General features: G+C 39.7%; 1 protein-coding gene across 1 annotated transcript in view; it reads right to left on the reverse strand.

Annotated features, from left to right (window-relative positions):
* Nucleotides 1-1,438: 1,438 nt before the first annotated feature.
* The window catches only part of tbcd (tubulin folding cofactor D), a 29,136-nt gene continuing 17,363 nt past the window's right edge, over nucleotides 1,439-13,211 (reverse strand). The window contains exons 18-39 of the mRNA XM_056752723.1: nucleotides 13,027-13,107; nucleotides 12,859-12,932; nucleotides 12,661-12,778; nucleotides 12,524-12,584; nucleotides 12,416-12,438; nucleotides 12,285-12,316; nucleotides 11,001-11,063; nucleotides 10,830-10,906; nucleotides 10,314-10,395; nucleotides 9,480-9,598; nucleotides 9,111-9,202; nucleotides 8,796-8,936; nucleotides 8,130-8,213; nucleotides 7,889-8,047; nucleotides 6,483-6,621; nucleotides 4,127-4,248; nucleotides 3,527-3,604; nucleotides 3,219-3,308; nucleotides 3,012-3,099; nucleotides 2,810-2,922; nucleotides 2,636-2,720; nucleotides 1,439-2,325 (exon numbers count right to left, since the gene is read on the reverse strand). Coding sequence (XP_056608701.1) covers nucleotides 2,311-2,325; nucleotides 2,636-2,720; nucleotides 2,810-2,922; nucleotides 3,012-3,099; nucleotides 3,219-3,308; nucleotides 3,527-3,604; nucleotides 4,127-4,248; nucleotides 6,483-6,621; nucleotides 7,889-8,047; nucleotides 8,130-8,213; nucleotides 8,796-8,936; nucleotides 9,111-9,202; nucleotides 9,480-9,598; nucleotides 10,314-10,395; nucleotides 10,830-10,906; nucleotides 11,001-11,063; nucleotides 12,285-12,316; nucleotides 12,416-12,438; nucleotides 12,524-12,584; nucleotides 12,661-12,778; nucleotides 12,859-12,932; nucleotides 13,027-13,107 — 1,936 coding nt within the window. The 3' untranslated portion in view covers nucleotides 1,439-2,310. The remainder of the gene's footprint in view (nucleotides 2,326-2,635; nucleotides 2,721-2,809; nucleotides 2,923-3,011; nucleotides 3,100-3,218; nucleotides 3,309-3,526; nucleotides 3,605-4,126; nucleotides 4,249-6,482; nucleotides 6,622-7,888; nucleotides 8,048-8,129; nucleotides 8,214-8,795; nucleotides 8,937-9,110; nucleotides 9,203-9,479; nucleotides 9,599-10,313; nucleotides 10,396-10,829; nucleotides 10,907-11,000; nucleotides 11,064-12,284; nucleotides 12,317-12,415; nucleotides 12,439-12,523; nucleotides 12,585-12,660; nucleotides 12,779-12,858; nucleotides 12,933-13,026; nucleotides 13,108-13,211) is intronic.

Below are 13,211 nucleotides of genomic sequence, written 5' to 3' on the forward strand. Positions count from 1 at the left end.
CGACTGGTTTCAATGTGTGTGCCATTGTAGCCCATAGTAAAATATTTGTCATATGGCGTTGTAGGACACAGTGTTCATTGTTTTTCCATTAAACTGTGTTGTGCATGTAATGGATGTAATCTAGACACACATTAAGGATGATGTAATTGTGTTCCTGCTCTCCACCCAGACAATCTCATTAAACTCAATTTCCCTTAATTTTAGGAGGGCATTATTAACAAAGCCTCTTTATAACTGGTCATAGTACCTCTCCGTGCACAGTTGTCGTTTATGAATTTAATCGGCTTAACTGGTATTTTTAATCTCATCACAGTTCACCTTCATATTTTACATTATTGTTTGAAAGCTTAATGGGACGCTTCACCCCAAAATTAAAAAGAATGAGTCACTTAGTTCTTCCAAATCGGTGTAAACTTCTTTGTTTGGTGAAACACAGAGAAAGATATTTGGACAAATGCACATGACCAAACAGTTCTTGGACCCCATTGACTCCATAGCTGGAAAAATTAAAATAGTGCCCAGAACTATTGCCTGTCTTACATTCTTCGAAATATCTTCTTTTGTGTTCACCAAAAATTTCTAATGTCATTTTCCGTACTATGGTAGTCAACAGGGTCGAAAAACTGTTTGGTTGCAAGCGTTCTTCCAAATATCTTCCTTTGTGTTCATCAAAACTAAGACATTTATACAGATTTGAAGGCGAGTAAATGATGACAGAATTTTCATATTTGGGTGAACTATCCCTCTAAGGTGGTTTTATCAACTTGAAAACATCAGGTGTTTTTTCCGGGAACCACGATTACCCCAGAGCAGAATCCTTCACCTCAAATGTACTGCATCTCCAAATATTTTTATTTTATTTCTTATTGAACATACGAGCAAGCTTAACCGATTCCTAAACACGAAGTGATGTCCAAATTCTGATGGCGTGCATTAAGGGGCTGTCGTCGAAGCTTCATCTACTGCACCTCTCTACAATAATGAGACCCCATCCACCAGTCTCCAACTCAACAATCAAACCTTTGTTTCAGTCAGGAGTACTGTTGTGTAGTTTGAGAGCCGGTGTGAGTGGAGCTGGGCAGTGTGTGAGAGAGTGGCAGACATCCTCTCTACCCACAGCCAGACACTCGGTTACACGTCGCCAGGACTGAAATGACCAGACCAGGCGAAGCGTGTCCACGTCCAGGCCTTTCACTCCTGTAAATGTTAATGCTTTCCCTAGAGTATAATGAAGCAGATTAGATTGAGTTTCATTGCTAAAGTAGCTTGTCCAAAAAGCTGTTGTGTACAGTCAGTGGGGAATGAAGTGGGAAACTAAATGTTGTTCCCTGTGCAATCATGTTCTCCTGAAAACTACAATCGGTTTGAAGACGTGAACATGAACACAAAACTGAAACCAAACCGAAATTTATTTAATAGTAAATTTAGGTTCATTACAGTTACAAAGAAAAAAAAACATAAGCAGGACTTAACCCTTTGATGCATGAATTATGACAAGGGTTTTCAAACTTCATGATGCCAAGGACCCCCAAATGTGATTAACCTTTTTTGAGGGACCCCCTTTTCTAAAATATACATCAATCTATACATTTTCTGTGAAAATAAATGTTTAAAATTTGCAAGATAGATAGTAAATAGGATATTATAGAGACAACACATTGTTTCTAAACCTAAATAGTCTGCAGCAATTTCACTTTGATTCCCAAAAAAGAAACTACAGTGAGAAAATCTCACTAGAAAGATTTTAAATATAAACTATTCTGGAAACTATCAATAGCAAATAAAGAAGATAAACACTGTGGACTTTTATTTTTCTGTGTGGCCCCCTTGCAACCTTCTGGAGGCCCCCTGGGGGTCCCTGGCCCCAATTTTGAAAACCCCTGAATTATGAAAATCTCAGTTTGTGTTCTGTGCATGAAAAACAGATTTTAAACTTTTCTTTTCACCCAGATTTTCTGTTTTTATTTTAAACTTGAGTAGACATCTGAAGAGTTGTGATAGTGCATGATGTGCAAATCAAGAAACTGTAATGACCTCTGAGTTAAATGGTTCAACTATGCTAGATAGGGTTTCTTCAGAGAAATGTAAGCTATGACTTGTGTGCACAGTGCTTGTTTAAGGAAACATCAAGTACAGTATTGAAAATGCTGTCAATAACAGTAACAGGTGGATTATTAAAGAATTTAATGACGGGAGGTCATGGAAAGCATTAGCTGACAGTTTAGGACACATTCTGCAGACTGGTGTCCATAACACAACAGGTACAGAGAGCATCTGGTTGTGCTTCAGTTTGCTTGAGAACGAAGTGAGCTATTGGGGTGAACTCTGAAACACAGACACAACAAACAGAAAACAACGTCAAGTATGTCCAAGGCATTAATACCAGCAAAGTCCTACTCGCACCACTTCTTTGTCAAATCAAAGGAAAAAATGCCCATTTTCTGTCACAGATAACTAGAGAAATCATCCTGCAGGCATCATGTCATTGTCTCTGGGTTTAGTTAGGATTAACACAGCATTAAAGTAAACAAGCACCTTTTCAACCCACTAACAGATGCTGCAGGACTCAGCTGACACCACACAGCAACACACTCTCCCACAAAACTACAGCCGTTTAAAGGCATAAACCTGTTACCTTGGCCACCATCGTCGGCCTTGGCACTCCCATCCAATCACAGAGCTGATTCCTGTGGCCGCGCACTGTGGCGATGTCACTTTCCCTGCGAGGTGAAACAGTAAAGTTGTCATCAGTAAATGAGCTGTACACCTTTGTTGTGCTCCTAAATGGCCAAGAAGAGTCGACGCTCACCAATTGGTGTCACTGAGCGAAGCCATGACATCAGCCAGCACTTGCTCATCATCTATGACATCATCGTAGGTCAAGAGCATCTCATATACTTGGCTGGCTGTCGCTTTCCTGATCTGGGTGCGAGAGAAGACAGCCGTGCGTAAAGAAAAGAGGCAGAATAACATCTGATCTGTAAATGTTGAGCGGGGTGATGGATGCTCACCACAGGAAAGGGGTGACAGAGCAACATCAACAACTGCACTAAGACCTTCTTCCTCATGTCGCCCTGAAACTGGACCATTCCACAGAACCTGAGGGCGAGAGAGGGAGCCAATCAGAGAGAGAGACGATCTTGAGGTTCTCCTGTTCACATTTTCCCAAAGAAACAAAAGCGTGTGGATCGCTGGGAAATGAAACAAACTAGACTTACACGGCTATACACGACAACAACTTCTGGACTTCCTTGGACTTCTTGATTTCCTCCTTACAGAGTGACAGCAGCTCCACAGAAAATGGATGACTGAAGAAAGAAAGAAGACATGTGATCAAACCAACACACACACCTAACGGTTTTGACACACGGTTTGGCTCAGTTCATCTTCCGTTCTCTTAAACATTCCCTGTGTGATTCTATCTGTGTATTTCTGTCATGATATCATCTCTCCTGTCGAGCTCTGGGTGGTTTGCATCTCTGAGCCAAGGGAGGCTGTAATGGATGCTGGCCTTTCACACGCTTACCTCTCCTCACTGGTGAAGAGGTCAAAGCAGCCGTTAGCCAGGAGCTGATCCACCATCTTCAGTAAAGGGACGGAGACCCTGTGGGCGGAGTCAAACCATACACACCAATAAACTAACAATGACAACCGTAAGATACATTATTCACATGTAGGGTTGAGTGAATACGTTTGCATGCCCCTTTCATTTATAAAACTCCTTTCATTATTTACTTGAAATATATTTTATTAAGAATAATATATTCTAATATATAATATATTGTTTTATTAAAGGCGGGATATCCTATTTCTCATAGCAGTTGTTGATGTTCAAGTCACCAAAACAGACACACCCCTGCCCCCATTTTTCGCTAGTTTACAGTTTTAATACAATTTATATAAAATGATTTAACTAAACGAAACTACATAAGAAGTCACCGAAATATTTGCATATTTATAAATATTCACATACAAAATACATATACACATAGAAAACCCAATTCGCCTAGAAACGCTGGTTAAATGAAAATTGGGAACGGTCTCTTAAGCTTTTCCTTATTTTTTTAAATCGGGTGATTCATAAATCCCGGTTTCATGTGCATGTCAGAGCAGGTGTGTTGTGTACCTGTCGATGCGCAGGTGATCTCTGAAGATTGCTAACACAGTGTCTCCAAACTGCTTGAGAGCTGCTGCATCCTGCTGAATGGACTTCAGATACTCAAATAAAGACTGAGACGAGAAACGCACCTGTCGACACGGATTAAAAAAAAGATTATGATTTTTATACACTTTTCTACATAAAATCACCCTACATAACATGCATACAATCTGTGAAAAGACCACCTTGATATGTTTAATATAGATCAAATAAGACCCTGTTTTAATTAATTTAATTTTAGGGAAAAGAATGAAATCAAACTTAATTAGATTAGAAGACTTAAGCCTGGATTTCACACCCATCGTTCAAATTTTCTTATCACTGCTCGTTGTTTTTATTGCTCCCATCTCTTCATATGCAGTATGAATCAGTGAGGTCATGGTACTTAAGAACATAAATGATGTGTAAGTTCCTCTTCCTCTAGTTTCAGAGTGAAAACAGGAAACAATCAGTAAAGAAAGCAGCACTTTCACCCAATCACATTTACTACAAACCTCTCGCAAACAGAACAGTGTTAATGTGTGTATGTGTATGTGTATGTGAGAGGTCAGACAGAGAATGACAAAGTACCGCATGAGCCTGAAAATCTGTTTTGCTATGCTATGCTTCCAAGAGTGAGCTGAGCTTCAGATAGAGAAACACAGATCACAGCTCGCCATCATTCACCGTTTAGTCTGTGAGAACCAATCATTTATAGACTAGTTTTGGCTTAGAGAGATCATACTTTTCAGGCTGAAGGTGAAAGAGAGAGAAAGAGAGACTCTTCATGGTGTAAAGGGGAAGTTCTTTATAGGTCCAGTTGGCAGATGAGTTAATGTTTACTGCACTCAGAGCTCCCATTAAAGGCCTTTAACTTATTTTTCATCATCAACCAAAACGGATGGCTATAAATAATAACATAACAAATGTTATATGATGACTGGTCACATCAGCCAGTACAGCTAAGCCTCCAATGCTCCGGGTTTGAAAATGAAACTCAATAAACTGAAAATTAAATTCAGCCGAAGAGTAAAAAAGGAGGAAAGAAACAGAACCTTGCCTGTCAGATTTCCTCCCTGCTTTTATTGTCATGAGTCAGATTTCTTAAAATGACTAACACACTTCTCTTCAAAGAGACCCAAGGATGGCATTAGAAAGGGCGTTGGAAGGGTTACACAGAACCCTAAAATTAATAAAATCATGAGACAACAGAAAACGAAACATGACAAACAGCATAGTATAATAAAAAACGATGTTAAAAAAGATGTGGTTTTGCCTCCAAGCAGTTCACACAAACCCTGAGCCCTCTGGGGCCAGTATTGGAAAAGCCTTGAGATTGTGGCAAAATTTTAACACATGTAAGACATTTGCAAGAAACAGCAAGACGTTTCAACACCCACTTATTATTTTGAGCACCCAAAATAATGGACCACTTTATGTTGCAATTCTTCCAAAGCTGACATGAAGTAACACAAAGTAAAAGTACACGGCCTGAAGGTCTCAATGTCCCTGAGACAATTCACACTCCTGACCACAGTCACAAACTCTCTAGAGAAAGAGTGTCAACAGCGCCGCCTGCTGGTCACTCTTCTGTTGTGTTATTCATTTCGATCCAGATTTTCTTCATTGGTCCATTCCTGTGACCTCGCCAACAAGCTTATCTCGTTTTACACCCAGCTTACTGTAAATTATCCTTATTACACAGACACTTGTCAAAATGTATTAGACCCAGACTCATGTAATGCATTTTATTGCATATTATTATTATAAGTAGATTTTAAATGAAATTCCTTAAAACATTCATGTTTAATATCACAAGAAAATGGCATAATAAAGATTTTAAATCTATTTAGTTTCAGTAAGTTATTTAAGACACAAAATTAACATTATTTAATTATTAGATATTAAACTCTTATAAATAGTTCGCCAATTTTTTTTTTTATTATTCACTCACTATAATGTTATTTCAAAAGTGTATTACTTTCTTCTGCACAAACGAGGATATTTTGAAGAACATTGGTAACCAAAAATCACTGCCCCCCATTCACTTCCATTGTATGGACACAAACCATACAGACATTTCTCATAAAAAATACTATGAGTTACATAAAAGAAAGAGTCATATACAGGTTATGTTCATAACAAGGGTGAATAAATGACAATTTTCATTTTTGGGTGAACTATCCCTTTAAAGGTCCAGTGCATAAAGTTTAGAGGTGAGGTGGCGAATTGCAACCAACTGCTCACTCCACCACTCCCTTATAAAGCACTACGGTGGCCGACACATAACTAAGATGGCGTCACATTTTTGCTTCTTTGCCGTGTTTAATGTAAATAAACCTACTGTAGATTCAGTGAGACCGCCCACAGATACGGTGAGGCCCAGCAGCGTGTGGTACTGGTACTGATGTAGCCCCAGCAGCTGAGTGATGTGAGGAAACGCCTGTGATGCTGCATTCCAGTTGAGGGAGTTTCCCGTCTCTCTGTGGTACAGAAACACCCGGGGTGAGAGATGAGCATGGATCAATCATTTTGGGTGGCACTTTTAGACAACTACGATCACAATTGTAAGCCATTACAAAAAATATGGGCTTTTCAGAACCTTTTATGCACCTCCCTGAAATAATGACCGTGATCATTTAAGCCTTGTTAATGTTTGGTGCATTCACAGACGGTGTTTGACTGAGGCGCCATGAGGCATACTACCAGCTCCAAATATCTGGGAACAGTAGGCAAACCAAACAACCGATGTCACACCTGCCTCTAAACTGCACACAAGCCCTGAAATGTCTGAAGGGTTTTCCTACATTTATTTAACATCAGGCCTTTCATTAATCTGGCTTTCAAGTCATTTTTATTAATAAAAATGTAGAGATGCATCGATACTAAATGACTCCACCGATACTCATAGCCCAATATTCAGAGTGATATCTGACAATACCGATTCTGAAGATTAAATTTAAATGTTTCTTAACTTTCTGAATATTATTAATTCATGTAACGACTTTTATAATTAAACGTCAAACTGGTGATGTTTCTTAACATTTCTTACAAATCGAGTACAAATTCATTGCATTTTGTTGTCCTCTTTTGATTGACAGGATATATCGGTAAATAATAACATTATTATATGCCGTTTTTCACCTGTCTCTTCTTTGATGCATTTGCTAAGCCAATGTTTTTCAAACTTGGTACAGGAGTCCTTGACAATATAAGTAACATTATATCATGTGTATTACAATTTATAAGTTCTAAATTAAGATTCTACATGAAAATGTTTTACTTATTTAGCCATCATCACTGATTTTTATTTATCTCCAACTGTGTTAGTTTAAGACATTATTTATCATCAGTTTCAGAAGGACTTAGTTTTAAGAAGCCTACATTTACTTAAACATATTTTTTATAACGTTCTAAATTGCAGTCTCAAGGCCACAGCCTACCCATGGGAATAAGGAACAAAAGTTACAAACTAAAAAGTCGCAAAAAAGAAACTTCAAATCTAGGCCTGGAAAAGAGTAAAGCATCTCTCGGATGAGAAAAAAGTAACAATGCATTACGGTCCATTAAAAGTAAATGAGTTACTTTTTAGTGAGTAATGATAAGTTGTACACATCTAACTTTTGAATGTAACTTTCCCAGCCATTTTTATAGGGATGTAAAAAACGCACAGGGCTTTAGGTCGCTTAGTTTAAAAATAGTGAATGGGTCCATGGCTTATGATGACAGTTAGATGCCTGGGGCACTCACGGAGGGAAGATTCTCAGTAGCTCCTCCCGATGGGGAATGTGTGGTACTGCGGGCTCCACGCTGTGAAGTAACCGCAGGAAAATGGTGCCGGCGTGCGCTCTGTAGCGGTCTATTTTCTCAGCGGCCTGCTGGGCGAGGCGGCACATCATGCGCTGAACGCTACGACAAAAGAGAACGATACAGATCAACCCGTGTGGTGTAGGGAAACGGCTGGATATATGCAAGATGGCGAGTGTCTCACATATCAGCGGAGAGGAGCTCTGGCGCAGATGCCACAACCGTCAGGGTCACGTCAATGATACTGCTCATTGCAGCTGCTCTCACCCTAAAACAAAAGGAAGACTAAGAAAACATGACTCCAACACTGTATATCAACTACATATGTTGGTTCTTGGGGTTTTCAGCGTGGTGTTTCTGGAAGGTCTGCCTGGAGGGCCCAAGGTCTTCTCTGAGCAGGCGAGGAATGCATCTCTTGTGGGGCAACAAGGGTTTGGCTGTCGGGCTGTGGCAGGCAGGCCTGGTGGCATTCTTTAAGCTAAGCTTAGGTAAGCCTGGCCCCAGGGAATGTGTGTGAAACCAATACTTAACAGCATTTCCTTCTGCACAAGACACTAGAGTTGTTATAATATAATATCTAATTGACATGTGTCTAGTCTAAAGTTCTTCAAAGCAGGAAAAAAATGTCAAAAGTGAACTGTGCTACCCAAACATTCAATATCCTGTCAGTAACACAAGCACATCTACATGATGTGATGTCATAGCAGTATCTTTTAAAATGCAGAAAACCACATGTGCAATTCACAGTATATTCATTAATAGTATATATAAGTGAATTATGTCAAAGGGTTTTGTATGGCAACTGTACCCTCCGACCCCAGCCCATCTCTCAAAAATACGTGCAACTCACCAGACCCCAACATCGCCTCGGCTGTCGGTGCTGTAGTCGTTCATGCAGCCCAGCAAGGCTTCATACACGGCCCTAACGTTGTCCTCGCAAAGCATGCGGTCCGGGCTGCCTCCCGCACGCACTCCTACGGCTACGCACACCCTGCAAGGGCGAGAAACCGCAGGACTCATGGACACGCAATGCAAGACGGGACACAGCGGTGGCGTGAGACAAGTCGTGAATTTCAGGTCCTGCAGGAAGGAGCAGGCGTCGACCGAGTTGGCTCACGCCAAGACTGGTTCTTCGAGCGCAGAGGAGACGAGCGGTGTTACTCACTGAGACATGGCTGTGGCGGCATCCCTCCTGGCTTCTGTGAGACTCTCCTGTTTCGGTGCCATTCGACAAACGGCCTGGAGCCCATGTAGGATCTAGGAAACACGCGCACACTCTGAATGACATGTGCAGACTTAATTTGGTTCCTTGAAAGGAGAGTTCACCCATAAATAATTATATTATATAATATTTTGTCATCATTTACGTATGTCGATCTAAACCTTACTTTGGAACACAAAAGAAGATATTTCGAGTAATGTCTCGGTGGTTTTGTGTGCATGCAATGGAAGATCAATGAAACCTTTTGACAGGCGTGTGGACTTGAGCTGAACATGAACACAGTGTTAGTCAGAGGGTGTTGAGCGGCACTACCTGCTGCAGTTTGCCGTGGATCATAAAAGGAGGCAGAGCGCCCAGAGCGAGAGCACACCCACATCGGGTCAGAACTGCAGGACTTTCCAGTGCAGACAGGTATTGACCAACCAGCTCATCTGTATGACAAAACACACATGTTTTGAAGCACATAAATGCACCCAAAAAGGTAAAGTGTAATATGGCGAGTCAACCAGTGGTGCGTTTCCCAAAACCATCATCGCAAACAGCATCGCAAAGCTCCGTGGTTAGAACTACACGTCTAGAGCTGTGGTTAGAAGCATCGTTCCTTATTATTATGACATGTAGACTTACATGCATCAAACATGCAACATGATCAAAGTAAGCAAGCAACAGCAGTTTATTCTATATCATCATTTAGTTTGTCAGGAAAATAGAAGCGCTGTTTTGTGAAAAGTGCGCATGCATTTGACCTGTGTGCTCTAGGACCCTGGGGAATCCCTGGACGGAATGCCGTTTGAGAACACTTATAAATTTATACAAAATCGTGAAATAAAATAACAACAAAACTAGGATAACAAAAGTGGTCCTTAAACCAATGTGTGATATTTAAAGCAAGAATTTGACATTAATTCGATCTGAAGGTATTTATTAGAAGACGTCATTATTCCACCAGCTGTGTGCGTCATCAACTAGACTGTCGAAACCAACTTGGTTCACACAACGGATCTCCAACAGAGTTACTACAGTTTCGGGAAACAGTCGTAACTACATCGTTAGTTTCCCCACGGATGAATCGTACTATGGTTGTTAACCAGCGAGTGATGTCGTTGTTCGGGAAACGCACCCCAGAGCGACTCTTTTTTCCTGTACCTTGCATTTTCACATCAGCCACCCCTATCTCAATCTGATAATACTGCAGACACAACGCTGCCAACGCTGAAACTGCAGCAACCTTTACAAAACACACACACATACACATAAGTTATCGGCTACTGAAACTTTCCTTTAGTAAACACACATTAAAGGGACACTTCACTCAAAACGAAATCTGTCATCAATTACTCGCCTTCCAGTTGTTCCAAATCTGTATAGATTTGAAATGATTGAAAGATATGCTTATAACCACCCACATTGACTCCCATACATGGAATAGTAGTCAAAAGTGCCTGTCCTTCATTCTCAAAAATGGTCAAGTGTTTTTCCTACTATGCGAGTCAATATGTTGCAAGAACTGTCTGGTTATAAGCATTCTTCCAAACATCTTTCTCTGTGTTCACCAGAACAAATACATTTGTACAGATTCGGAACAACTCGAAGATGAGTAAATGATTACAGGATTTTAAGTTTTGGGTATCCCTTTAACACCTTTAGGTGCAGATCTTGTACCTGTACACCCGGTCTTGCCGCAGTGGAGAACATTTGAAGGTTCTTTAGGCTGTCATCTATCAACCACTGCCAACCAGCTGCAATACAAATCATAATACATGTTAATCTAGACTCAAATGAAAAATCCATCAACCAATCTTTGACACATTTGTGACAGTGTGAACAACTCACTGATAACTGGATCGTCTTTAAAAGGCATCTTAGAGAGAGACAACTTTTCAATGAGGGCACAGACTGCAAAGAGACAATGGCAAATCCAATAAATTGCTTACTTGGTCAACTGATATGCTATGTGACACATCTAAAGTTGATTTATAGGAACAATTCACCCCAAAATGAAAATTCTGTCATCATCTACTCACCTTCGATTTTCTCCAAATCTATATATATTTCTTGTTCTGATGAACACAGAGGAATATATTTGGAAGAACGCTTTTAGCAGGAAAAATTACAATAGAAGTCAACTGTTTGCTGGCCTACATTCTTCATAATATTTATTTTGTGTTCAATCGAACAAAGAAATGTATCAAGCAATTTTCCTACTATGGGGGTCAATGGGAGGCAAAATCTCTCTGATTATAAGCATTCTTCCAAATAGCTTTCTGTGGATCATCACAACCAAGAAAAGTATACAAATTTTATACAGTAAATGGTGAAAGAATTCTCATTTTTGGGTGAATTGACCCTTTAAATAAATATGTAATGACACACTCACAAATCGCTTCACAATACCAGGTTCAAGATACCATCGAATGACAACATTTTGAACAAAATGTACAAAATTGACCTAAAATTCCAGTTTCAAATTCAATCCCAAACAATAGTTTTAATATCATTTTTGATGTGCAAAACATTTGTTAAAGAACTGACAACGTTCAAGGTTCAATTGAAACCTTTGTTTGTAAATTAATATAAATTGTACAGGTATTTCACTGAAAAGGGGAACTCTTTAAAATGTAAAATTTAAATTAGAAATAAAAAAGTTAACCTAAGGGATAACTTCTTAAAGCAGTAAAAGCACGTAATAAATAAATAATATGATAAATAAGATCATGGGTTCGCAGCTTAACCGAAAACCAAACATCATACAAAGTTGCCATAGCTTTACGATGCATAGTCTAACATTTTTGCATTAGATGCACCATGATATATTGTTACACCTCTAGTCGTAAGGAACTTTATTCCAAAAGCCAGACTATCAGTAAAATAGATAAAACAACATTATTACATTTCGATGAAAAGGTCAGTGCTGTATTTCTGAAAAAAAAAACTGACATCCACAAAGTTGTGGTGTTCTTAGTATTTTGTCAGTGAGTTACACTAAAGTTCAGTACAGAACTACCCTGCCACATCATCTTTCAATCATTAAAACACTTCATTTAAAATGATCTTATGATTTAAGCATTAAAGTGTCATCAGTGCCACAGAATAACTGTTAATCATTGGTTTATTTACCAGCTGGTCTCATGAGCTCTCCACCAAATCCCCTGAGGTAAAAAGAAGTTCAGTCACAAACTACAGACAAATTAGTCCCTCTTAAAGGCTTTGATGTCAATTACCTGCCAGTTTGTGAGGCAAGTGCTTACCTGTACTGTCTTCTGTCAGAAAGCTGCAAGCGAATGTACATACAAAGAGTTATTTTCAACAGACAGCCTTTGTTTTACATGTCGGACATTTATAGAAACACTACAGACCTTCTGATGAATGCCCTTGAGGCCTTCGATGGTGTCAGAGGACAGGAAGTCAGTCAATGGCCTAAAACAAACAAACAAAGGCATTAGGGAAGACTTTTGAATTCAGGTCTGACGGGGTAACAGAAAGGGTCAGTGACCTGTTGCCCTGGGTGGCAAGCTTGTAGAGAGCATGAGTAATCTCAGCGCAGGCCAGTATAGCGCCATGACGGGTGTGTAGGTCCAGTCCCGTCGCCATGGGCAACAGTTGGGGTAAAACTAAAACCAAATACAAAGCATGATGGGTTATAGTGCAGATTTTGCTTTTTGGGTTTGCCAACATATGAAGCACTTCTTACCGCTGCTGGCCATGTACTCCGGAGCCCTGACAGTTAGATTATGCAACGTTTTAGTGGCCAGCTCTCTTATCACCCTGAGAAATAAAAAATAAACATTCAGTTAGATACCACGCTGTGAACAAAACCAATGAAAAAACAGGCAACGGGTGAAAGCACGCAAACTCTTACCCGTCCCAGTGATTGACTTTCATAGTCACCAGGTGATCAATGAGTGGTTTGGTGTATTCCTCAAAACCAGCGACGTAGACACTGAAAAAGTTGTTTGGATAACAAGTTTATTTACTATAACAATGACCTGGTTTTACGTGGTTTTACGACATTTTTGACGCAAACAATAATTTTGGTAAATATTT

This window comes from Triplophysa dalaica, chromosome 7, assembly GCF_015846415.1.
Source record: "Triplophysa dalaica isolate WHDGS20190420 chromosome 7, ASM1584641v1, whole genome shotgun sequence".
Lineage (NCBI taxonomy): Eukaryota > Metazoa > Chordata > Actinopteri > Cypriniformes > Nemacheilidae > Triplophysa > Triplophysa dalaica.